Source organism: Erpetoichthys calabaricus, chromosome 1 (assembly GCF_900747795.2).
Source record: "Erpetoichthys calabaricus chromosome 1, fErpCal1.3, whole genome shotgun sequence".
Lineage (NCBI taxonomy): Eukaryota > Metazoa > Chordata > Cladistia > Polypteriformes > Polypteridae > Erpetoichthys > Erpetoichthys calabaricus.
Genome location: NC_041394.2, coordinates 221,614,320 through 221,626,713, shown reverse-complemented (window position 1 = coordinate 221,626,713; position 12,394 = coordinate 221,614,320). Strand labels below are relative to the sequence as shown.

Genomic DNA, 12,394 nt, shown 5'->3' with positions numbered 1-12,394 from the left:
CATATTTGCATCCATTCCTAATGTGAAAACTCAGAAAATGACGACTGGAAACTTTAACTGTGTTTTAAATCCAGACCTGGACAGGTATTCAGCCACAGGGGTGATATCATCTAACACTGTAAAAACAATTAAACAGTTTGTAATTGTTCATAACTTATCAGACCCTTGGAGATTTCTAAATCCAAATTCAAGAGTATATTCCTTCTTCTCACCCATAATCAATTCTTGAGTAACAATGATGTATTTCTTTACAGATAATGTTTTGCCCACAATCAAATCTTGCAAGTACAATGCTATTGTCATCTACAGCTTATGCCCCAAATATTTATCTCACAGCCGGAGTCTTAAAACCCTGTTATTAGCTGATGACAACACTACAGAATACAGTGGTGTGAAAAACTATTTGCCCCCTTCCTGATTTCTTATTCTTTTGCATGTTTGTCACACAAAATGTTTCTGATCATCAAACACATTTAACCATTAGTCAAATATAACACAAGTAAACACAAAATGCAGTTTTTAAATGATGGTTTTTATTATTTAGGGAGAAAAAAAATCCAAACCTACATGGCCCTATGTGAAAAAGTAATTGCCCCCTTGTTAAAAAATAACCTAACTGTGGTGTATCACACCTGAGTTCAATTTCCTTAGCCACCCCCAGGCCTGATTACTGCCACACCTGTTTCAATCAAGAAATCATGTAAATAGGAGCTGCCTGACACAGAGAAGTAGACCAAAAGCACCTCAAAAGCTAGACATCATGCCAAGATCCAAAGAAATTCAGGAACAAATGAGAACAGAAGTAATTGAGATCTATCAGTCTGGTAAAGGTTATAAAGCCATTTCTAAAGCTTTGGGACTCCAGCGAACCACAGTGAGAGCCATTATCCACAAATGGCAAAAACATGGAACAGTGGTGAACCTTCCCAGGAGTGGCCGGCCGACCAAAATTACCCCAAGAGCGCAGAGACGAGAGGTCACAAAAGACCCCAGGACAACGTCTAAAGAACTGCAGGCCTCACTTGCCTCAATTAAGGTCAGTGTTCACGACTCCACCATAAGAAAGAGACTGGGCAAAAACGGCCTGCATGGCAGATTTCCAAGACGCAAACCACTGTTAAGCAAAAAGAACATTAGGGCTCGTCTCAATTTTGCTAAGAAACATCTCAATGATTGCCAAGACTTTTGGGAAAATACCTTGTGGACTGGAGACAAAAGTTGAACTTTTTGGAAGGCAAATGTCCCGTTACATCTGCCGTAAACGGAACACAGCATTTCAGAAAAAGAACATCATACCAACAGTAAAATATGGTGGTGGTAGTGTGATGGTCTGGGGTTGTTTTGCTGCTTCAGGACCTGGAAGGCTTGCTGTGATAGATGGAACCATGAATTCTACTGTCTACCAAAAAATCCTGAAGGAGAATGTCCGGCCATCTGTTCGTCAACTCAAACTGAAGCGAACTTGGGTGCTGCAACAGGACAATGACCCAAAACACACCAGCAAATCCACCTCTGAATGGCTGAAGAAAAACAAAATGAAGACTTTGGAGTGGCCTAGTCAAAGTCCTGACCTGAATCCAATTGAGATGCTATGGCATGACCTTAAAAAGGCGGTTCATGCTAGAAAACCCTCAAATAAAGCTGAATTACAACAATTTTGCAAAGATGAGTGGGCCAAAATTTCTCCAGAGTGCTGTAAAAGACTCATTGCAAGTTATCGCAAACGCTTGATTGCAGTTATTAGGTTCAGGGGGCAATTACTTTTTCACACGGGGCCATGTAGGTTTGGATTTTTTTTTTCTCCCTAAATAATAAAAACCACCATTTACGAACTGCATTTTGTGTTTACTTGTGTTATATTTGACTAATGGTTAAATGTGTTTGATGATCAGAAACATTTTGTGTGACAAACATGCAAAAGAATAAGAAATCAGGAAGGGGGCAAATAGTTTTTCACACCACTGTATATAAGAAAGCAAGTCTCTGCAGGAATACTCTGGGAACCTCTGAAGGCATTTTAACAGTACAGATTATTTCATATCTCACCCATAAAAATAAATCAGAAACCAAGAACGCATCAGAGTTAATCAGTGAAATTGTCAGAATAGATAAATAACATACCAGGTTCTCAATTGAGCCACTTTATAGGAAAAGACGGCGTTTGCAATCAGAACTTGACGTCTTGGTAACAAAAAACGGAACAACTTATTTTTAAACTGCGACCTCATTACTATGAGCAAGAACAGAAGGCTAATAAGATCTAAGCTCAACAAATTCACAAGCAGGAAGTTGGCAATGCAATACCAGAAATTACCAACACAGGTGAAGACAAAAATCATTGACCATAAAAATATAATACACAGTAGACCCCTGTGAAGTCGCGGTTCAGGGTTCATGGATTTTTCCTTAGAACCTAACTGTTAATTGTTAGAGGAAAGTGCAAATATCCTCCGCAAATTTTTTATGGGTTTTTTTGTGGCAATACTGTGCTGTAGAGAGGACAGGAAGCAACCGCTGAGGGAAACGCGGTTTGGGATGGTGAAAGTAGCCAGTCCGAGAGAGTTATTCATTTCTCCTTGCTGCTGATTGACTGCTGCCCTGTAACGCTTCTCCTGGGGCCTCATGTATAACGCTGTGCGTAGAACTCACACTATAACATGGTGTAAGCACAAAAGCGGGATTGTGCATACGCACAGAAAAATCCAGATGCAGGAATCTGTACGCACGCAAACTTTCACGTTCTTCCACTACATAAATCCCGATCAGCGTGAAAAGTAACGCACGGGCACGTGCCTTCTGTCCCGCCCCAACTCCTCCCAGAATTACGCCTCTTTGAATATGCAAATCAATATTAATAGCCTTCTGTGAAAAGACAATGGGAAAAGCACAGGGGAAAATATAAGAATTTCAGTGAATACCAAGTGGAGGCAAAGGAAAAAGTACTATTTGTTGGTTTAAACAGTGGAATAAACAACAAAAGGAAGTTGATCGAGTGACAGAGTGTCGGAGAAACTCAAAAGATCCAAGTTCACAAAGTCGCACAGTGCCCGAAATAAAAAAGAAATCGCATATCAAAATCGCAGTGAAAAGGCGAGTCGTAGCCCACCGTCTGAGTGTCATATGAAAGCTTATTAGGGTACAGACAAAACAAATCGGCACACAGTGGGGAAAAAAGCACGAAATGTCAACTTTAATCTCGAAATTTCCACTTTAATCACGTAATTTATTTTGCCATTAAAGTAGAACATCATAAACTTCATCTTAAAATCGTTTATTTTACTAGTTTCTCAAGTAGCACGTTAAATGCTTTGTTCTGTATTTGATCTTCTATGTGCTCTGTGTGTGTGAATCACTACGTGCTTCCGTTCTTTCTCTTTCTCCGACAGGACACAGAATCCATTACATTCGTGATATTACAGCTCTCTGAATAATTAAAATACTGAGATGTATACGTGATATCATTTTCATGATGATAGGAATGAAAGCATGTTATTAAACTTGGGAACACGGTGGCGTAGTGATTGTTCATATCTCACGCAAGAGTCTTGCTGCGCCATGTGCGACCTTCGATGAAATAATTTATTACAGAAGTACTGTCTCTTTCAAACGTACTAACCTCCAATTCCTGTCCTTACTTTTCTTTCTCCAAATGCCCAATCGCCACACAATCAGCTCTGTAATAGACGTTAAGCCATCTGTAAGCTTAGAACGCCGATTCTTCAAAACTTTTAAGGAACATTGAAATATCTTCGTAGTACATGTTTAATTATTCTATCCATCTATCTTTCCAGTGTCGCGTCAGCGCAAGAATACAACGCAATGCAGGAACAATCCCTGAACTAGCTAGCGCTGCGGCACCGTGTCCTCACATGTTTAATTATTAACAATACAGATTATTTAAATGAAGTTAAAGTTTTATCTGTATAATATAATCAACATATTTTGCTGGATTTCATCTTAAAAATGAATACCGTCATCATATGTAAATACGCGCTTTATAAAGTGGCGCAGGTTGTGCAGTATTATAACTGTAGTGCAAGTTTACAGTGAGGTAATTGTACTTATAAGTAAACAGTTCTACAAGGAGCACTTGATGGACTGATTGAGTGCGTTTAGAGTTCTTGGGATGAAACCTTTTCTAAACCGCGAAGTCCGTACTGGGAAGTCTCTATAAAGTGTTTTGCCATGGCTCAGTCAGCGTCTGCTTCATGCTGTATAGCGATAATTCTCTTTCCAATCAGCTGCTGCTGTGATTCCCCACTCAGATACAGTGATATAAATACTCTGAGTGGTGCAGCGAGAGTAATATGGAAAAAGATGATCTGCTGTGGCAACCCTTAATGGGAGCAGCTGAAAGAAGAAGAAGATGCAGTGAGAGTTACAACGCTAAAGCAGTTATGGTATTTGGAATACTATGGCTATACCCTGGACCATTATATTGCTGCAGGTTAATTACAATCAGATGTATTACACTAATAAACAATATGCAGTTAGTTGCAGTGTATTTATAAAGCAGCGTCAGGAATATGGATCTAAGAAAGAAAGGTGATCACACAGGAACAGTAGCACTGCTGGGTGCCGCCAGTCTGCAAAACCGATTGGAGAAATTGCGTACGCCAAAGTATGAGTTACCGTGGAAATGTGCGTGGCTTTATGCCAAGTTTAGGTTTTATACATCGCGACTTGAGTGTGGAAACGGGAGTACGCAACATTTCTGTGCGTACGCACCATTTATACATGAGGCCCCAGGTGAGTGTCCTTGTGTTTTCCATTTTGCTATTGTATTTATTTTATTAGTCTTAAACACACAAGATGTCACCGAAACGCCCTGTACCTTCCAAGGCTTCTGGAACTGAGCCTAAGCTCCAGAAGAAGTTTAAAACACTCTAGGAGAAGGCTGAACTACTGGATTTGCTCTGGGAACTAAAAAGTTATGCTGCAGTAGCGCACCACTATGGCATTAATGAAGGCACCGCATGCTACATAAAGAAGAACGAAGCAGCAATCTGGAGTAACGTATCTGTAAGTTTCTGTGATAGTGCCAAAAAGGTAACGATTGTAAGGAATAAAAATATCGTCAGGATTAAATATGCCTTGGCGTTGTGGATCACAGACTGCAGGAAGAAAAAAATAAAAACATCCCCTTGGATGGTAACATCATCTGTGAGAAAGCACGGAAATTGTAGCAGCAGTTCGCTACAGGAGACAATGTAGCAACTTCCCATCACAATGTTCCTGAAACCTATAAAGAAAAGCCAGCACGAAACCCCACCAGAAGATGACCCATCGAAAGATACGACTCCCCCTGAAGCGCCTAAAGAAGGTGCGCCATATGAGGAGTTTTAAATCCTCTGCATCGTACTGCACAGCTACTTCATAATCATCAATATCATTCATCATTGGTAATTACCCATACATTTTGCTGTATTTTAATTAAATGAAATGATTATGTATTTACTCTACTTATAACAAAGAAAACGACAGCGCATACCAAAGAAAATGCACTTGCATGAATTACACTATGTATAGCGGTAACATCGGTATTTTACATTCTAGCACCGCGGGAGACATAGCAGTACAGTACTGTACAGTATACAGGTTTACCTTTACTTTCTGATTTTAGGTGATGCATTAAGGAAATTTTTTAGGTAATGTATTAATGTATTAAGCTGAGTTTGCAACAAAATTAAAGTACTTTGGGGGCATACTGTATTTAGGGTTTAAACTATAAAAATAGGCATTTTTTAACCGCATCCAAAAGTCGCGGTTTTTCACAATTCGTGGGTGCTCTAGGAATGTAACCCCCACAAATTTTGGGGGTGTACTGTATACATTTAGAGACCACTAAGTCTTTATATTCTACTCAGTTTAAAGAAGAAACAATCTAATGTGTTTTGAAATGCATTACAGGTAAATATGACAATCTCAGAATTGCTAGATGCCACTTCAAAGTGGGAAGGCAGAAGGCCCTGATGACTACCCTACCTAATTTTATAAAAAAAAAAAAATTTCATAAGTTAGCTCCCCTTTCATTAGCAACATTTATAGAAGCTAGAGACAATAAAATTTCATGACAAACTTTTCACCAAGCATTAATCACAGTCTTTAAGAAAAATAAGGACTTATTACAATGTGCATCATATAGATCAATCTCACCTCTATATAATAACGTTAAGATACTCTCCAAAGTTCTAGCTAGAAGGATTGAGAAAGTGCTTCCTTCGGTAATATCACAAGATCAAACTGGATTTATTAAAGGCTGACACTTAGCTTCCAATCTTTGACGCTTGCTTAATGTAATTTATACTGCCCAAAAAAATTTAAAGAACACTTTTTAATCAGAGTATAGCATCAAGTGAATGAAACCTCTGGGATATAGATCTGATCAGTTAAGTAGCAGATGGGGTTGTTAATCAGTTTCAGCTGCTTTAGTGTTAATGAAATTAACAATAGGTGTACTAGAGGGGCAAAAATTAGACGACCCCCAAAACAGGAATGGTTTAACAGGTGGAGGCCACGGACATTTTTCCCTCCTAATCTTTTCTGACTTTTTCTTCATTAGTTTTGCATCAGGCTATGGTCAGTGTCACTACTGGTACCATGAGGCAATACCTGGACACTATAGAGGTTGCACAGGTAGTCCAACTTTTCCAGGGTGGCCCAATTCTCCTCACCTAACACCTATTTACGTTCCAAAAGAAATATTAATCAGTTCTGAGGACTCAGACAAAATTTCTATAGTATACAAAACACATTTTAAAGTACCTTCCTTTCAAAGATCCCAGAGTACAGTGGGAAAAGGATCTCCTGTTCAACATTTCAGAAAAGTAATAAAAGGCAGCCATGCACAGAATTAATTCTAGCACAAAGCATTCAATTATTCAACTGAAAATCTTTTATCAAGCACATCTATCTCATTTAAAATTGTCCAAAATGTTTTCAGGGCAAGATCCAACCTGCGAACGTTGCAATTGAGGGCTCATTGGGCCATATGTTTTGGACGTGCACCAAATTAACATCATTCTGAGCCAAAATGTTTAAATGCCTTTCAGACAGCCTTGGTGTCACAATCACTCCTAATCTATTAACAGTTGTGTTTGGTGTACTCCAAGATATGTTTAAAGTGGAGAAGGACAAACAAACTGTAATTGCCTTTCATTTCACTACTAGCACGTAGACTTATCTTGCTCAACACAAAGAATCCTAGCCTACCTCTTTTAAGACAGTGAGTAACTGATGTTATACACTATTTGAAACTGGAAAAAATCTAATTCTCACTTAGTGGGTCTGTTCAAAATGTTTTTAAAAACCTGGCAGGATCTAATCAATAATATTTTAGAATAAGCTTTTATATCAGGAAAAAGGATTCTCCTCCCTCTTTTCTACTCTTAAAGTTTTACTCTGGTTGTTGGCCTTCCTCTCATTCTATTGGGTGGGGGTTGAACTGAATTTAGTTTGTTAAGTTTGACTTGTTTGTATGGTTTTAATAAATTCAATAAAGAAGATATCTTATACTGTAGCATTTGTGATCATACCTCTTTGAGGTTAACTGGTTGGGCAAATATCTTAGCCGAATCTTTTTCTTCAAGCTGATTAATAACTGATCGCAGAAGAACAGTGAAAGGAGTTAGCTGCAGCTCAAGAGCAACTTGCTGAAGCTTGATCTGTTGAAGTAAAAAATAAGCACATGCAAAATAACATTATCAAGATGACCTGTTGAAGTAAAAAAGTAATGCCAAATAACATTATCAAGTCAATATTTTATATTAAAACAGAAGAAATTTCTCACTTCACCAAATCATTAGCAAAATGCTACAATTCTAAAGTTTTGCTCATGTGAAACTGAATAGCATACTGAAGAAAATTCTGCACAGTTAAATTTCATGATTAAACACACTCAAACATACTGCATACAATATTCACTAAATGCACACAGCCTTAAACATGGAATCCTGATATTAACAGATAAAACAGTAACCACTTGAGAACAAACTAATCCATTCCACTGGTAAAATATACAATAAAAAAATTGATTCATGATTAGTTTTTCTCAGTCATTACTTACCTCTTCTCTTTTTAACTTTTCTCTTTTTCGTATCAATTCTACCAATAAGCGTGCCCTCTCAAGGTCATGACGAAGCCTGTGCCAATATTTTAACTGTTCTTTTAAAGCCTTGCTTTCTTCATCATCCTTTTTCTGTTTGGGAAAAAAATTAAAAGAAGCTCAAAAGTTGTATGTTAAAAAGCCAGATCCTCAACTTCAACTATTTTGCTCTAGGTTCCATAGAAACACGCTTCAATTACTTTTTATATAGAAATAATCTTGCACTGTTACATTTTCTTTTTGCATTTTACTGTACTTAAATCTTCCAACAAAAGAACTAGCCATAAGCATATGGTCTTCCTTTAAGCATATATACTTTACATTAGCTGCAATACTACTGTACAAAGGAAAGAAACAACAACAATTACAGTCCTTTAGTTTTTAAATTATTTTAAATCAGAAATTGTTAGCAGGCATTACTCTACCCAGCATCAGTTTCAATTAGAAATATCTGTTACTCTTAAAAACTGGTTTGGTAAGCTCTCTACCACAGTGTTAGCATAAATGTTTTTTTTATTTGTTTTACAGACTCAACATCTTTTATCTTTTAGAAACTGTATTTCACACAAAGGGTATCAAAAATGATTTAAAACTTATTTATTTTACCTTAGGTAATGATAACATTATTTTACCTAGTAGCAATAAATGAAACCATTACATATTAACCATTTATGATATAAGGGGTTTTTGGCATTATTGTGCCTAAATTACATACCCAAAAATAAATAGCTACTATTCTACTTATGGAATGAAGCAGATGCAAATGGCATTTTAGACATTTCTCTCCAAAAAAACTGATTTTACAGTACATAGCCAAGGCATTTTATAGCACAGGTATATTTGTAGAAACCATGGCACTTAAGTGTTCACAGATTTCATAGTGCTCGGACTGCTTGAACTGGGCTGGTACCAGTGATGCTTGGAGCTTTATGGGAACTACCAATCTGCCCCCTTTGATGTTTTGTACTAATTTACACATACTTTGACATACAAGGGGGAGCCCCATACCGCATTGTATAAAAGTAAAGAACTGGTAGGAGGAACAAGACATAGAGTACTGCCAGTAATTTTGGTTCCAAAATTGATTGGAAGCAAATAGTGTGTCTCAGATGTAGCATGTCTATAACCTTAAGAGGCTGACTCAGCATTTGTTTTAGGCACTGGCCAGTATGAGGAGTATAGCTTATTTCTTTTCTTACTGTAACATCACTACATCACTTAAAGACAGTTATTTTTTTTTTTATCTTTATTTTATCCTTAAGGAAAAATAAACTTTTATATATATATTTTTCATTATTTCCGCAATCCACAGTGTCCACCTTTCTCCTCGATCCACACGGATGGTCACTACTATAGGAATGTAATTGTACTGTGCATAAGACAATAAATCTGAAATAAACTGATTCTACATATCAAAGCAGTGCCTTAGTTTTTTTTTTTTTTTTTTTTTTAAATCCAGTGCCATTGTCTTCCTGATTGCACAGCTCGCAATACCAGTCAAAACTCAGCTTTATGTGCTTTTTGTGACATGCTATTATTAGCAAATTATGAGCTACAGTCAAGCCAAGTCATGATCAAACAACGAAGTGCGTTTTTTTTTTTTTTCTATAATGCATGCAGAGTCATTTTTTTTTTTTTATCAGAAGGTGGTAGAAAGACAACAGCTGAGGACTTTATGTCTGAGTAAGAAAAAGTTATTAATTCTAGTTTCTAAAAAGTTTCTAAGGAAAAAAACAAAAATAGCTTCCTGTTGGATAAAATGTCCCAATTTATGATGAGGCAGATCAAATTTTAGAGTTTTGTGCCAATATGGCATGATTTGCAGGCATTTTTAATTACCTTTCAATCATTGTAATAACATTACCGAATATCGCTACATGTTGCAGCAATCTGAGAGACAACAAAACTACTGCGTCCCAAGGTAAAACTCCCACACATCAATTTCTGTTTACCACTAGCCACAGAGAAACATTACATTTTGTACAATAGATTGTGGTTTTTGTGTTGTAGTTCTCACATCTAGGTCTGCTTTCTGTTGCAGTTGCCCCACAAAGGTTTAGTGTGTTTTTATTTATGAATAAACTAAGTACATTAATCCATTTTCATACAAGTTTCTTCCAGTTCGGGGTCAAGGGATGGAGGCAATGCCTTTCCTGGCAGGCATAGGAGAATAGCTATAGTCCCAGAGCTAGTCACATATTCAGTCACCTAAACTACTGACACGGGGTCCAATACATCATGTTCAATCCACCTAAAGAGCACATTTTTGGCATGCAAAAGGAAAACTGGCATACTCAGAACAGTGTGGTGAAATTGACATTTGAAATATGGTGATGATGGTGTTGGGGGATCTGGGTTTGGGGGTTGGGTTGAAAACAAAATCAATTACCTTAATCTCACACTATCCAGCCTTTAACTCAAGTAAAATTATTCTGAGAAAAAATAATTCCTTATCAAGAAATTATTTTTAACAAAACCATAAATGCCATAATTATTGAAACTCCTACATTTAATACTTTGTACGACCTCCCTTTGCCAATAAAACAGCACTAAGTCTTATCCTATAGCATAAACTTAACATAACCTCGCTTTACATTACATAATTTTATGAAATAAATACCACCTCTCCATTTACAGTATTCTTTGTTGTTTAAAAGCACACAACAAAAATATACTGAGAAAGAAACAGAAAAAACACTACGCAAACAGTAACACAAAGAAATTCTACTATAGAACACAACTGAATGCTTAGAGCATGTGCTTTATAAAACTGCAACATGCACATATTAATCTACTTTAGATTTATTAGTATTTAACATGGTGAATCTACAAATTTTTCAGATTTTTACCTGCTGAGAAGTCCGTTGTGACTGCAAACTGGACTGTAATCGCCTCAATAATGGAACACCATTTCTGGACTGTCTTTTCAGTGACCAATAGCTTAAAATACGTTCAATAAATAATTTCTTACGCTGTACGGCAATCTGATTAAGAATTGTGTTCAACCTGAAAATAAAACAAAAAAGAACAACATTTAACAATTTAGAAGGAAAATAAAACATGTAGCAAATGACATGGAATTTTAATACCATATGACTATCTAGATTGTGGAGTGGGGAAAAGGTAAAAATACCTATTTGGAATAGAAAACTTGCCACTTCTGCATTTACTCTATAGCAACTCAGAGATTACTGTAGTGGGGAAGCTGACCCTTTGACATATGGGTTGGTTATAAATACTTACTAAACTGTGCTAACATTAAACAATTTTAATATTTTTTGCTTGTATTATTAAAAAACACAGTATATTAACAGCTAGTTATTCCCAACTGCAAACAGAAATTGAAATGAAGATTTTTTTAAAAAATCCTGGCAGTGTACTACCAAATACTTAATGAATTCAAATGCTTTATCTCTAAAAATAGTAGGCAGAATGATGTTTTGTCTTGTACTCATGGCATTAACTCATGGCATATGATGTGTGCTACAGTGAGATATGACAGTTTATTTAGATAAGCATAATGAATGGTGCATACTGATATTTTAATATTTTCCTATGTTTCAAAATGTAAACAAAAAATGTAAACAACAGAAAATATTACCTAAATCTGGCGTAACAACATCACATACAAGTAAAAGCCAATCTGACATTAAACCTATGGAGGGTTGGGATTTACTAATAGATGATAAATAATGTAATGTTTCTGACAAGATGGCACCTTATTGTGTGGAGAGAATTTAATTCAGTTCATTGTTGCATAGTGTTATTTACTGACTGCAGACTGAGTGCTGTAACAAGTTCACGGTTAAATGCTATTAAAAACTTTATAAATTACTGATAAAATAATGAGAACACATAAAAAAGGTAGAAGGTTATTTAAATTTACCAAAGCACATCTTTTTGTATCAGTATTTCCTGTAAACAGAAAATACATTTGGATATTGACCCAATGGAAAGTATCTACCACTGCCACTGCTGCTACAAATGTTTAATGCTTTTCGAAAAAGCATGCCTTGTAAACTATGAATATGTGGACAGCCGTCTGGTCTCTAGACAGATTAAGTAAGAAGGGTTACACACAACTCAGACTTACAGTATACTGTGTGAATTGCACTGCTACATCTAATATTTCTCTCGTAACAACCATTAAACCATCAGGGTGTACTCGCATTTTTTTTGTAAATGATGTGTGCTAATAAAATGAAAGAAAGAAAAAAAAATGTATTTATTACTACAGTTTTCTCTTAAACCGTGCCTTTTATCATATTTGCCTCAGCTTTTCAATGTGCT

The 12,394-nt window shown here is 36.4% G+C and overlaps 1 protein-coding gene across 4 annotated transcripts in view; it reads right to left on the bottom strand.

The window, feature by feature from the left end:
* Positions 1–12,394, bottom strand: part of brd1a (bromodomain containing 1a) — a 131,407-nt gene that overhangs the window by 90,345 nt on the left and 28,668 nt on the right. For all 4 annotated transcript variants that reach the window (XM_051933901.1, XM_051933905.1, XM_051933910.1 and 1 more), the window contains exons 3-5: positions 10,954–11,110; positions 8,066–8,197; positions 7,536–7,664 (exon numbers count right to left, since the gene is read on the bottom strand). In XM_051933901.1, the coding sequence (XP_051789861.1) occupies positions 7,536–7,664; positions 8,066–8,197; positions 10,954–11,110 (418 nt within the window). The remainder of the gene's footprint in view (positions 1–7,535; positions 7,665–8,065; positions 8,198–10,953; positions 11,111–12,394) is intronic.